Raw genomic sequence first — 15,010 nt, forward strand, 5'->3', positions numbered from 1 at the left:
AGATCAGTCATATATTCAACCACTGATATGGGTAAAGAAATTTTGAAACTGACACTTTTATGAAATATTTGCTCATTTTGCAAATGATGCCAGCAACTCAAATTTTATGAGGAAAATGTATGTATCTCGTATTAGCACTGATAAAGTCTATCCAGGTGGCAACAGTGGAGGACAACAAAAGAGAGTGAAGAGATCACTCACTTTGGATAGAGATATTGTACATAAGTTGAAGAAAAGCAAACTGTATACTTGTAGTTTGTCACCCAAAGAAGTATGAACTGTAAGAAAAAACTTTGTTGTGCAGCCATTAATTTTTATTTTCAGTATCTTTTATAGTAAATCAGACAGTCCATCTATTCCCAGTGTGCTGTTCAAACATGGCTCATAGTGGCATTTAACATTTCCAATCTAGAAAAGCAATTACACTTTTTTGTGGTAGGATTAACACATTGTCTACAGAAAAGCATCCATATTGATGGCAAACATCCAAATTAGATACAATATTCACGTTATGAGAACATCAACTTTTGCACCCAGCAGTGGTGATTGGTCCAGATAGTAAATGTCTTGGAAAAAAGAAAAATCATCGTCAATAAACAGAGTAATCTTAGTGTTATCTCAGGCGGTCAAAGCATTTCTAAACAACGTAATTCTTTTGTCATGAGGCCTAAGTGACACTTTTGTTCTCTTCAAACACACGTCCAACCATTCAACCTAATACTATCCAACTGAAAACATTCACTTCACTTATGTTTACATTTTCAAAGTGCCCCTTTGTATTACATTCTCCAAATAAATTAAAGACAAAAATAATAAAATACATTTAAACAAGGTTCATCTCATAAACAAAGGTGTTTGACTTGACTTTCTAGCATGACTTCATAGCAAGTAATTCAATTACCTAAATTAATTTAAGAGCCTCCTTAAAGATTGAGAAATGAAAGTCAAATTTATCATTTTCAAAAACTGTTTTAAACGTTTAGACATTTAATCATCCAATCCTTCTTTAATCTTTCCAGAAGAGCTGGGAAATTGCTCTTTATTTTCCGGTCAGCTGACCAGTGTCCTCTGTCAGAGGAAGCAGGATGGAGCTCAGGCATGGCTGACTGGCAGCTGTGTCAAAGAATGGGAGATGAGTGGCTGAAGCAAAAGTGGATCTGGATTTTGGACTGGAAATTTTAAAGAAAAAGAAAAACAAACATGAATGTGAATTGAAAGAATGGAGGACATAGCACATCAAGTTTTAAAACAATAACCCCACATTATAGCCTAAGTAGAATGCTGACATGTGTCCTCCAGATAAGGGCCTGCAGTTTCTGAGCAACAGTTTGCCAAGTGTGTAGAGGGAAAGAGCTGTTCTTTGAGTTCTTAAAGTGCTTTAGAGCTGTGATGAAGGCTTTTAATCACCACTCTGTCCCTTTAATCAGTATCTGCAGACTTCCCTGTGGCACCTATTGATCAATGAGAACTTGTGTGAAAGAGTTTGTCCGTCACCCAACTGTCATAGCATCCGACCATTCACGCAGCATGTCTTTGTAGGATGAGCAGCACAGCTTAGTTTGTGGGTCGGGCCCACAAAAAAATAGCCAAATCTTTGACAATGCAAACCAGCTTATTCTACGCTGTGGCATCATTCAAAAGCAGAAATAAGCAGGCTCTCCATCAGCGTAAGATTTACTGCCTAGCAGCATGGTTACTACAAAGAACTAATCTGCTTAACACAAACGCCTTATTTTTTCAACATCTAGGAAAGGAAACCATACAGCATCTGGCAATGTGTCTTACCATCCATGTAAGTCAAAGTAGCCAGGAGTGGTGTGTCTGGGGACATATAAGTGGTGTATTGTAGATCATCCATCAGAGGTGGGGTCATGTGACCAGGAGTTAGTGATGTCATCACCGTAGTGGAGGAGGGATGTGGGTTGATGTATTTCTTTTGACGGGCTCGACAGTTTTGAAACCAAACCTGTGGAAAGAAAGGATCAACAACTGAGGAAAAGTTTAATATTGGTACAGCTTTACCTTAAAGGTACAGTGTGTTGAAATGGGGTTACTTAGAGATATTTGGTGGTCAGATTCTCAATTTAAACCTTACTGCCTTACCCCTGCTTATTCTACCATGAAGTAAATCTGTATACTAGTTCCTTTCATGGAAACAAGTAATTTGCTTTTCTATACACTAAATAACCAAACTTTCCACTTCTGAGCTCCAGCCAAACAATCATCTCCCTGCTTTGTTGTCAGCCAGCCGGCAGGTTGCTTGAGGGAGCAAACCCAAACATAACAGAGCCCCATCTCACCTGTAAATAAGCTGATAGCTCATTACTACCTGGCTGAAAGATATGTGCCTGGCTCTGCAAAAGCAGATATACAAACTCTTCTGCACACAATGAATACTGCTCTCTTCTCCCTTCAGTGTGCTGCATGAAGCCACTCACTTACACAAGCATCACTAGTTTATGCCACTTTGAAACCATGGAGGTAGAACATAACAGCCTCTGTAGCAAGGGACCGGCTCCTCAAGCTGATATAAAAGGCTCAGTCTAAGTTATTGAAGTCAAAACAATTTATATATTCAGGTAACTCCACACAGATGTAAACACTTACAATTATTGTATTCCATTTCTACCAAACCCAGCTAAACCTTCCAAATATACGCATTGTACCTTTAAAGCATTAGTGGAAGAGCATGATTTCATTTAAAAGTACAATAATGTAGCAATAAGTTGAATTTTATTTATCTTTAAGTGTTGGAGACATCTTATTTCACCCTTTCAAGTTTCAGGCTCTTCTCAGCTGATGGAGTATGTGTATTTCACTAACTCTACCACTAACAGTCACTAACCTGAATCACCCTGCGGCTGAGTCCAGTCCTCTCTGCCAGTTTCTGAAGAGTCTGGGCATCTGGGTTGTTATCTTTGGCAAATTGAGTTTGCATTACCTGTGCATGAGAAGAAAAGAGAGGTGAGATGAATGGTTTAGATGTCAGTCAAGATCAATTAGGACACTGCAGAGTTGAATAATAATAATAGTACATTTTACTTAAAAGCATATTTCACACCACTCAAGGTCACTTTGCAAATATTTTTCAATGTAGTTAAGAAAAACAACACAAAATAAAAACAACAGACAAACAAAGTAACATGAAGTTACACATAGAGAGGATACAGTGGCTGTTTTACAAAGTGGCTGCCTACTGTACGAGTAGTGCCCACTATTTTGGCTGAAATTCAGTATGTAGTAGGTAGTATGCAAAAACTTGCAAAATCTGGTCTATTGGAAAATTAGAATCTCAAGGCTGAGATCTGCTCATAGATTGTTTCGTACATTTTTAGGCAAAAAAAAAAAACATAGTCTGTAGCTCTGCTTCTGAAACCAGAAACCAGAGTAGTTCACTACGGGTGTAATCACACTGGCCATCCAAACTGTGCCCCCCCCCCCCCAACTGGAGAGTACGGCCAGCAGTCACATGACTCCAAAATGAACCACACCTTAGCGGGTATCTCACATGCACATGGCACACCTACGTCATCGTGAAGCGTCTGTTTACATGAAGCGCAATCTCATCAGAGTCAGCACAATGAGACACAGAGAGCACTGCTACAACTTTTGGGGACTTTTTGACATATTGTAAGTCGTTTTGGCCCAAAACAGCCCTCTAACACCCTGCTACTGTTTAAAATTATTGTCTAGAGATGCGCTCGCGGCGATCATACGTCATGGATCACACGCTGTCCGCGTGCTTGTGCTCCTGCATGAAGTAAACCGTGCTGAAGCCCACCTCTCCAAAGCGTGCCAAAGCAGAGAAGTAAATCGTGCTCAAGCACGACACAGTTGTGGTCACACTGGTCATTCAAAACGTGCTTTAGGGCTGAAGCGTGCTTAAGCTCAGCACAGTTTGCCAGTGTGACAGTGTCCTACAAAACAGACCCAACAGTAAGACTACATACTAGTACAAATGACAGCAGTGGGTAGTATGTAGTGCCTACTACATCTACATTTACATGTAGTATGTAGTAGGCAGTTTGGAAAACAGTCAGTGTTTTTAAACACAGTGCAGTACCAAACCATGTCACCAGAGGGCAGAAAATACCAACAAACATCACAATGTAAGACTACCTCTGGCTGCTATTGAAGCTAGCTGTAAAGGCTACAGTCAGTGGGGGGCAGTACCTGTAACTGGTCAACAGTGAAACTGGTCCGGGCCCTCTTAGCAGGTCTGGGCATGGTGCTGGACTCCTCCTTGTTCCCCGAGTCTTCCTCTGCTCTGGGTTGCTCTAAAGAAAATAATACAAGTCAACTTAAAAAAGGGGCAGGCACATTATCTGTTTTCCAAACCACCTACTATTGGGTCTGTTTTAATATATGCCACTCTGTTTTTCAGTTTCAGTTTCAGGAAGCAGGAGCATGGCACTTCATATGCAAAGAGATTGTCAGATAGGGAATTTTGCATAAAATCAATCAGTGGTGAGGATACAGGAACATAAAAAATACATTTAAGTTAGAGATAATATACACTGCTCAAAATACAAAGGGAACACTAAAATAACACATCCTAGTTCTGAATGAATGGAATTTTCTTATTGAGTGCTTTGTTCATTTCATAACCGAATGTGCTGACAACAAAATCACACAAAAATTATCAACGGAAATTAACCCATGGAGGTCTGGATTTGGAGTCACACTAAAATTAAAGTGGAAAAACACACTACAGGCTGATCCAATTTTGATGTAATGTCCTTAAAACAAGCTGAAATGAGGCTCACTGGTGGATGAAGCGAGACATGATGTCCCACATGAACTCCGGCATTGTTTTGCATTAGGAGGAACCCAGGGTCAACCACCAGCATATGGTCTCTCAAGGGGTCTGAGGATCTCATCTCAGTACCTAATGGCAGTCAGGCTACCTCTGGAGAGCACATGGAGGGCTGTGCGGCCCCCCAAAGAAATGCCACCCCACACCATTACTGACCCACTGTCAAAGCGGTCATGCTGGAGGATGTTGCAGGCAGCAGAACGTTCTCCACTGCGTCTCCAGACTCTGTCACGCATATCACATATGCTCAGTGTGAACCAGCTTTCATCTGTGAAGAGCACAGGGCGCCAGTGGCAAATTTACCAATCTTGGTGTTTTCTGGCAAATGGCAAACATTCTGCACGGTGCTGGACTGTAAGCACAACCCCGACCTGAGGACATCAGGCCCTCACACCACCCTCATGGAGTCTGTTTCTGACCCTTTGTGCAGACACATGCACATTTGTGGCCTGCTGGGGCTCATTTTGCAGGGCTCTGGCAGTGCTCCTCCTGTTCCTCCTTGCACAAAGGAGGAGGTAGTGGTCCTGCTGCTGGGTCGTTGCCCTCCTCCTGATGTACTGGTCTGTCTCCTGGTAGCACCTCCATGCTCTGGACACTATGCTGACAGACACAGCAAACCTTCTTGCCACAGCTCACATTGATGTGCCATCCTGGATGAGCTGCACTACCTGAGCCACTTGTGTGGGTTGTAGACTCCGTCTATGCAACCACTAGAGTGAAAGCTCTCAGCATTCAAAAGTGACCGAAGCATCATCCAGAAAGCTCAGGAACTGAGAAGCCGTCTGTGGTCACCACCTGCAGAAACACTCCTTTATTGGGGGGGGTCTTGCTAGTTGCCTATAATGTCCTCCTGTTGTTTATTCCATTTGCACAACAACATGTGAAACTGATTGTCATCAGTGTTGCTTCCTAAGTGGACAGTTTAATTTCATAGAAGTGTAATTGACATGGAGTTACACTATACTGTTTAAGTGTTCCCTTTATTTTTTTTATCAGTGTACTATCTAAATAAAAATCAAGCCAGGGAACAGAAAAGATATTTATTTATTTCCTGTTAAGAAATGTATACTTCTTTGTGTAATATAGCTTTTTTTTTCTTTTTAAGTTTTGAAAGTGACATAACATCAACAAGTAGGAATGAGCAGATTGTTTTTTGTTAACTCAATCACTTATTTGGCTCCACTGACTGAAGGTACATTAGAACTTCACCAGGACCGGACAGTTACTGACCAGCGCAATCATCTTACTGCACCATTTCTACTTTGAGTCTTGATACAACAGAAAAGCTGTTTTATATCCTGCTCCAGTCCTCTGAAAGCCTTTCAGACCTCATTGTTGGAGGCCATCATTTCAGCAAGTCTCATGAAGATCTCGTACTGCTATATAAGTAAGGATTGTTTTGATCAGTTTACAGACAGATTCAAGGATTTTTACAACCTATAAAAATGTAGGGGTTTGAAAATCTGTACACATTCAGTCTGCACATCCAGCATTGTTACTTTATGTCCATGTTTAAAGCATGGGAAGGTATAATACTCCTTTTTAGTCAGATTGCCTGGTCCTTTACTTGTTCTCTTTGTCATAAACAAAAAAATGTTTTATATTTCAAAGTGCAGCCACTTTTTTAGGATATGGGGTTTTAATTATTTTTATGTCATTTTCAGAATCCCCTCATTGAAATTCTTGCCATCATTCCACCTGGCTCTTCTTCCTTTTTCATCAGTTTACTACCATAAACACCAAGCGTATCCTCACCATTCTCCTTGGCTCGTTTGATATTCTCCACCATGGCGTCATAGTGGGGTCTACAGAAGATCCTGTTCTCCAGAAGTCCACATTCCTCCCCAGTGGACAGCTGGCGTTTGCATGAGGTGCATGAGAAACAGGCTAGGTGGAAGGTGCTGCCTCTGGCCCGGCGCACCCAGTCACTGGAGTGGATGTTACGGCCACAACGGGCGCAGCGAGTCCCATACCTCCTGATGACAGAGAGTCAAGACAGCTTACTGACAAAGTTTGATAGGGGTTCATTTTTAAGTGTTGTGTAGTGATAGATATTCAAAACCAGGTTATGACCTCATGCTTTTTTCCTGCAGTTATTTATTAAAGATAAAGAAAACACAAGGTAATAACACAATGCAATGACGTGATGCAGCACTGCTGACTGCATTTCTTCAACTTTGAGATTTCTATCCCTCCATCAAAATGTCCCAGGAAACATTTAATTTAACATATTGATGTCAACAATACACCTGGCAGAGAGGAAAGAAGCTCTCTATCCTACTTTAGTTCTCTTATTAATGTGATAAAAAAAACATTTTAACATTTGTTTCACTCCTCCAGAAAAACACTGCTTTTCTTCTCCATTCACTAAAAAATAAACACAAATATCACTTACAGATACTTTCACCTTGACTATCATAACAAAAAACAAAACCATCACTTCAAATTAAACTAAAAAACTCATCTTTTCCTGACTTAAATGTTTTTTTTTAAAAACTGAAATAAGCCTGTGATGGGGCTGACCTACCTGAAGTAGTCTAGTTTGCAGAAAACCTGTTTATCCTTGATGTAGCAGCTCACGTGTCGCCCCAGAGATGTCTGACACACGCTGCATGAGAGGCAGCGAACATGCCAGCACAAGTTGTTTACCTTTGATGGAGAAAATAGATAAGATCAGTAAAGCTGAGTGAAACCATTTGACTGTAGGTTTTTTGAAGTCTTTAAAGAGATTCAAAAAGTTAGTATTTAGATGGCCAAGTTTTTCAACTGGACTCCAATCAATCTTATTTTCATGTCTAATAAAATTGACTCATCTCTCGCGGGATCATTCAGACACATCAACAGACAACTATTAAAAATATTCCAGGATCTCACCCAGCCAGCATCAAACAGCATACAGGATTACAATTACATCCTCAACTGATGTATGTATCTAAAATGTTTCTTTTGTCAAAAGTGTCTTAAAATCTGAAAGAAACCTAAAGAGCTGCAACAAAACTGCTTGTGAAAATCCATCCAAATCCCATTTTATGCAAAGAGATGACAGAGGAAGGACTTCCATTGAAGCAAGGCTTTAAAGTCTCAAAAGCATCTGATCATGTTTAAATTGGGCAATACTATCTTTAGGCTTTTACGCCATAATTTTCCTCCTTCACTCATAATTTATCAACACTTTTTATCCTCTGACATCCAGAGAGGAGCTGCTTCATGTTGCAGTGTGTTGCAAAGCCCTGCTATGAAACAGCACCCAAAAAGTAACACATATTTACCATCATATCTACACATACGTGCACATATTTTCATATATATTTGCCAATCTGCATAACTTTAAACAGATTTAAACAGAGTGGATTGCACAGCTCCACCTTTACCATTGTACGGTTTTGAAGCCAAAATACTCCTGTCAGAGGAGTTGCTATTGTACAGCCAGAGGCTGTGCAGTCGAGAATCTGAGTGGAGCTGGGTGAAATATATGCTTTTTTTTTTTTGCTTTTTTTTTAATTGAGAAATTTTGTGAAAATTACACTTCACATCATTTTCACAATTTAAGTCACTTTATGAGAAGTAAGCTCTCAGATAAGCACTCAAGTTCAAACGTATTTATCACAGGAATGACTTTTAAATTCTTCTATATATTCAGGCTGGCTTCATGTTTTATTTACTTAACCTTTGTTTAACCAGGTAAGAGCTTACTGGGTTATAAAATCTGTTATGCCAAAGTGACCTGGCCCAGAGGCAGTAGAATTCCTAAGTACACAACAAACAACTCAAAGTAATTCTTACAATCAAAAAGGCGCGCCATCTGATTTGAAAACTGAGATGAAACCTGATGCTGTCAAGTTCCTTGGCTCTAAGAGTTTCAACAAAGCTGTCAAGATGGATCAGGCTTGGCAATTTTAATTCAGCATGCAGAAGGAGCAGCACAACAAAATGTTTTTTTCCTCAATTCTGTGATGACAGGAGGGACATGCAGAGTAAGGAAGTCATTGGATCACAGACCATAACGTCCATGGTTCCTGACAAGATGGATTCCAAGGTAGGGTCATGGGACCAAACCAAGTAGAGTCTTATTTAGAAAGTCAACTAATGAGTGGATCTTCTGACAGACAGGGGTGTCAGTTCACCTTTTTTTTAGTACAAAGTTCAACGATGGATCTGATTCTTGCAAACCTTGTGACAAACCTCAAAGCATGGTGATACACAGTATTCAGTGAATGTGAACATTTGAGAGATGTTGCTAATACAAGACATTTCCTGGCCCCATGAGAAAAGCGAGATTTATTCCCTAAAGTGAAAGTCCAATTTTACCTTAAGTTTAGAAACTATATTGGAAATTTGGTATTTGAAAATTCAGAGGTTTATATTTATCTTTAAGTCCACAGATTCCATTGAACCATTTTATGTATCATAATGATTATAAATAGCTGGTAACATTAGTGTGCATAATTTGTGTTTCATCATTTTCTGAAGCAAGTAGCATAGCTTGATTTAAATGTACACAGAAACCACATAACAACCATTCAACATACCAGATAAAATAAGACTACATTACTCTGAAATGTTACCTTTAATGGGGCAGGGAACTATTTTTAGCCCCTTCTGCGGACACTAAAAATAGGAAAATTTTAAAACTGTAAAAAGTTTTGTTATATCCTCCAATCTAGGGCAGGGGTCTGCAACCTGAAGCTCTGGAGCCTCATGTGGCTCTTTGACTCCTTTGCAGTGGCTCCTTGTAGCTTGGAAATAAACAATTGTTATTTTTCTTACAGAGGGTATTAATGATAAAAGGCTCTCACACTTCATAAAATGATGATTTAACGTTTTGTTAACCTAAATAGGCACCACATCTGTCAATAAAGCCTGCCATTGCTCTACCTCACCTCCTACATCAACAGCTCACCAACTTTCCATGCACCTGTGGCCAATTTCAAGTTTCACACCCCTGGGAAGATGATTAAATCTACAAAAAGAAAAATCTGAAATAAAATACAAACTTTACTTCTGTGTGGATAGATTAATTTAACTGTCAACATGCTAGCTCAAAACACATGCTTTATATGTAGCAAGACAGTGCAAAGAAAAAAATGCCGAGTCGAGTGATAGTAAAATTCAAGATTTTTTTCAAAAATGTCAATCTTTTTTTTTACAAATTTGTTAAATTTCAATTTCCATTCTTTATTTCTAATTTTTTAAATTTCTAAATTTTTGCTGTTTTTTAGACAAATAAACTATTACATCACAATTAGGATTTTTTAATAGCAAAAAAAACCCGAATTGTTTAGATGATTATTTACTAGATTTTAGAATTTTATCCACTTCACTGTCTTTATTGTGAAGATGAAGTAGTTTTTTGGCTCTGATATGACTTTAATCCAGATGAGCTGAGGCAAAATGGCTTCTATCAAAGTTAAGGTTGCACACCCCTGGTCTAGAGCGGCATACAAAGGGTTCAGTTGGAGAATTTGGAGACACTTCTACCCCAAATGACAAGAATGAAGCCGTCAGAATAAAACCCTGAATGAATATAGTCAAAGCTAACCTTCAGCAAGTATCGGTCCACTATCTCCTGGCCGCAGGAGGTGCACAGAGTTCTCCCCGGTAGGGAGGTCACAGTGGGGACGGAGGAGGAGGAGGACAGGGAGGACGGAGAGTAGCAGTCCTCGTCGAAAAGATCTTCAGGCCCGGAGGAACCCTGACGGAGGAAACGGGTTAAAATGGACACCTTACCAAAACATTTAAATCAATATTTGTCCCATTTGTCAGGTCTGGCTTATTAATTACAGGTTTAAACGCTAATAAACGCCGAGGTTGGTTGGGTATTGGGACAAACATTATGACAAGTATGCCTCGACTGTTATTTCGGCACCAACGCTGCCCATAAACTATGAGCAAACCCAACATTTAGTCTCAAACACCTACTGAGTCGACAAACAGGTTCGCCTGCAGCTGAGTGAAAACAGCCTCGGTGGATTGCCTTTCTCCCTCCGACACGCTGTCAGTGAAGTCCATGATGCCCACTGACGACAGAGTGAGCCGCCGTACCCTCACACTGTATTTTCATGGTGATGGAGGTAATTACGCCTCACATCGACAGAGTTCTTCCCGAAAAGTAACGTCCTGTATGGGCTCAAACATTTCTGTGGCTGGGTTTATTTATTTGGAGGTGGGTTGAGTGTTACATCTCCATTCTGCTGTGATATTTGCACACATTGAAGGTTTTTTGCTTTAGAAATATTTCTAAGTTGGAGGAAAATGGGGACAGGTCGCGTCCGCAGGTGAAGCTGACCTTTTCACTGAATGATTTCAGCTGCTCGCGCGCGAGAGATAATGAGCCGTCCTCTTAGCCACGTGCGCAGAGTGACACCTCCTGAAGGATTCTATCGGATACTTTGCCCCATAAAAAGAAGAAGAAGAAAACCCGACGATGTATACATGATATGCGACCTGTATTTTACAAAAACAGAATAAAACAACCAAAACATGACACTAAAACCTCACATATGTCCCAATGACAGGATTGCTTTACCTGGGTTTTATTAGACCCCACAGCCTAATTGATCATTGTAGGCAGCTGTGGAGCCTCGGATTGCCTAATCTTCCTCGATGCAGACTACTGTAGTCTACTGTTAAATCACTGTTTGGAGAGAGGGGACGGAATAAAACTCAAATATTCAGACTAATGTAAAAACATTTTTTTTTATTTTACCTGTGCCTGACACCTTTAAATGAACTCTCACTGTCAGTTTTTGCGTAATTAAACAAAAGCCAAATGTCAAACATATTTAAGGCTACTTATTTGTATTAGGTCTAGTTTTAGGCTTGTTGTGTTTGGTTTTATGACATGTTAAAATAATAATGTGACGGCAAATATGAACCCTGTTGTTAGTTTAGAAAAGATATTTTAAATAATTGTAATTTTAGACGGCTATGGGGTTAATATTTGTTTGTTTTTAAAAGCCAAACGGCTCTATATGAATCAATCATTAACCCAGAACATCAGCAGCGTTAATAATAATAATAATAATAATAATAATAATAATAATAATAATAGTGCGTATTATATTAAAAGGCCTAATAAATAAAAAATATAAGGCCTTAATTTGGCGTTCCCGTACAAAATGTAAACGGAGATTATGGTGCAGTTTCGCAAAACTGAGCCTAATGTTTGATGAAAAATTGGCGACATGAGAAAAATTTTCTTTCCAAAATTGTACAAATTTATAAGTACAGCCCACACAAAATGCACGTTTTTTTGTTTGTTTGTTTGTTTTGTTTTGTTTTGTTTCTAGTTTGCAAAAAAATGTAGGCTAATTTTCTTGCAAGCAATATCTACAGTTCAATCATTTTCATATTTTAGCTAGGTCTATGCTGGGTCAATCAAGTGTACAGTAGCCTGCTGTGTTACAACTCACCCCGCTGTTGGAGACGGAGTTAAACATCTTCTCAGAACATCTGCGCGCTCCCCCGGTACATCCCACAGTTCAGCTTGAGGTCCTTGCTCCACAGCAGCAGAGTCCGGGGTTTCTCCCTATTAACAGTCCACTGTACTCCAGCCTGGCAGACTTGTTGCTTTTTCTGTAAACGTGTTTCGCTCAGCGTCTCCCCGAGCCAAAACTTTAGTTCATGTCATTTAAAGCAGGACCGCGCGCGCGCCGCCCACCGCGGGGACCACGGACCCGCCCGCTGCGCCCTTAATGAGCGCTCAGGTTTCCTCTGCAGGTCAATTTATTAAGTAATTTTCCCTTTATTCATTTATCAAAATGGGTTCAGAACAAATATGTCAGTATTTTTTAAGTAGCAAGGAAAGAATCTCATTTAACTAGTCACAATAGTTTAAAAGAAACTGCTCAACATGAATTATGTCACGCTTTTCCTGTGAGAAGCCCTAGTCCTACACAGGGGCGTAGCTGCAATTAGGCAAACACAGGCAGTTGACTGGGGCCCCAAGATTCCCAGGGGCCCCCAAAGCATCTCTTAAAAACGGATTTATGAAGTTCTCTTCACTTGAAAGCATTTCTTTTTTCTAAATCTTACTTCACATGCTTCAAAATGCATCAAAAGGCTTAATCTTTAATGATCGTTTTGGGTACTCCCCCTCCCTTCTTATTCAATGGGCTATTCCATGTTACAACACATCTGAAAATTTGATTCAGGAAGAAAGTGGTAAGAAACACTTTTTACCCCATTTTTTTCTTATTTTCAACCAAGTCGGAAATAAAAACAATGTTGCTCTGACATCTGAGTTAAACATATAAGACTTTTAGGATTTTAAGGACTTTATCTAGCCCAGGAAATAGGATAATTTTCTCAAAATCAAACTTTTTGAGTTGGTGATAAACATTATCGTATAAATCTCTTTTTTGGATACATAACTCACTGAACAGGGGGTCAAATAAAAATACATTAACATTAAAATAATAGAACCAAAAAGTATGGTAACTGTAAATATCACCTCTTTCAGTATTTTTTTTCCCAGTTTTATGTTGTGCTTGATATTTACAAATTTTCTTTACTAAATTATTTTTTTCAATATTTACCTATTGTAATGTTTTTCACTTCATACTTTCTTGTTTGTTACTGTTACTCTGTAAATTCCCCACTGTGGAACAAATAATCTGTCAATTGACAATAAAAGATTTCAAATCCAGGACAAAGTGGACTAAATTATGTATTCACTTTTTTCTAAATCAAACTAAAGTACAGAACTTGAGGAAATGCATTTAGTTGCGTTAAGTTACCATGTACAAGATTAGCACTGTGTCATGCCTTGATTCTGGGAAAGAGACAGTGGACCCAGGGAAGGCCAGTCTAGCTCTGAGGAAGATGAGTCACAAGGACATGGAGGGCCCCATTGACTGGGTTTGCCTTGGGCCCCAGAACGACTAAATAAGCCCCTGGTCCTACAAGACATTATCAGTGTTCTTCATCTTTTCCTTTCTTACCACCAGGGACATAATGAATGCAGCACAGGTTGAGTCAGGGGAGCAGTTATATTTGTGTAGACATCCACACCAACTGACCAGCAGCTCACAGACAGAGCAGCCCATAGACACTGATGACAGCCCTCACAGCTCTGTTGTTACATAGCCTTACATGTTTAGATGAAAATGTGCTTAAAAGTTATTGCTTAAGCCTCCAAACCATTCTGTTCTGTAACTAACATTTTGTTGTTAATATTATTAGATGTTGTATGCATTAACTGAGTCCTATGTGATAGTATGATTTCATTTGGACAGAACTGTTTCATTCATTAACAGTAGTAGCTTGCAGTTTAGATAAGTCAGAGAAGAGTGGGTACTCTCACTCCTTCAGGGCGTCCCGTCAGATTTTAAGTGGGGATGAAGGCTCACCAGAGTCTGGGTCAAAAAGGCATGAATGAAACATTTTCAGAGGGCACTTAGTGAATGAAGAGGTAATGACCCAGGTCCCTTTGGGCCTGCCATGCCTGCAACCTGATACCTCAACACCCCCACCCCAAATCCTTCCAGACCCAAGAGGTGGATGTGTGCCATGGTGTGTATTATCAATGGAGAAAAGTCAGAAGAAACTTCCAAACACCAAGACTCCTGACAGTTTCGTCATATCATCACCAGTATAAACTGCTGACAACACATTAAAGATCTGAAACTTTGGTTGATACCAAAGTGTCTTTCTGCGGGATACTCAACCCCACCTGGCTCCAATCCTGTACCATCGGATTGTGAGTGGATTAGGGGTACATTTCAAGTCCATGGGGTATACTTATTAATTTTACTTAATATTAACTTCAAGGGTTGAACATTTTTATATTGAGTCATTTGGGTAATGTTTTACTTTCCTTAAAATTAAAAAGTAAACAGGTTCCAGTTTTTCCCATTATTTGGCAAAAACTACAAATAATGTGTCGGAATTTGCAGTTTTTGTGCTGTCTGATTCCTCTAATGTCAAGTCTGCTCTTAGAAATTGAGACTAGAATACATGTTTGTGAACATTATATTCAGTATTAACTGTCCAAAATAATCACTAAAACATGACAACGCTGTTTTTAAAACTATTTAAATAATTTATGTTGATAAAATCACTTCGTGTGTGGCCAAAAAATCTGTGTCAACCCATTGAAAAAAGGCCTATAAATCAGCAATGGTTTGCTCCAAAGTCACATGACTTAGATGAGGTCACATCCTTTTTGGTGGGAACCTTGAAGAAAGTGGGGCA

General features: G+C 39.5%; 1 protein-coding gene across 2 annotated transcripts; it reads right to left on the bottom strand.

Annotated features, from left to right (window-relative positions):
• Positions 1-270: 270 nt before the first annotated feature.
• LOC141804370 (LIM/homeobox protein Lhx8-like) lies at positions 271-12,408 on the bottom strand. Of its 2 annotated transcripts, none has more exons than XM_074688757.1 (8): positions 12,229-12,408; positions 10,356-10,508; positions 7,344-7,465; positions 6,572-6,792; positions 4,174-4,277; positions 2,846-2,941; positions 1,786-1,966; positions 271-1,169 (listed from the first exon to the last, which is right to left on the bottom strand). In XM_074688757.1, exons 1-8 carry the CDS (start codon positions 12,253-12,255, stop codon positions 1,093-1,095), a joined length of 981 nt encoding a protein of 326 aa, XP_074544858.1. In that variant the 5' UTR covers positions 12,256-12,408; the 3' UTR covers positions 271-1,092. The 2 variants fall into 2 exon arrangements, with proteins under 2 accessions (XP_074544858.1, XP_074544857.1); XM_074688756.1 differs by lacking the exon at positions 12,229-12,408 and adding an exon at positions 10,736-11,285.
• Positions 12,409-15,010: the final 2,602 nt, after the last annotated feature.

The sequence above is a fragment of the Halichoeres trimaculatus genome, unplaced genomic scaffold, assembly GCF_033239565.1.
Source record: "Halichoeres trimaculatus isolate MK-OKI-2021-1 unplaced genomic scaffold, fHalTri1.1 fHalTri1_scaffold_15, whole genome shotgun sequence".
NCBI classification, from domain to species: Eukaryota; Metazoa; Chordata; class Actinopteri; order Labriformes; family Labridae; genus Halichoeres; species Halichoeres trimaculatus.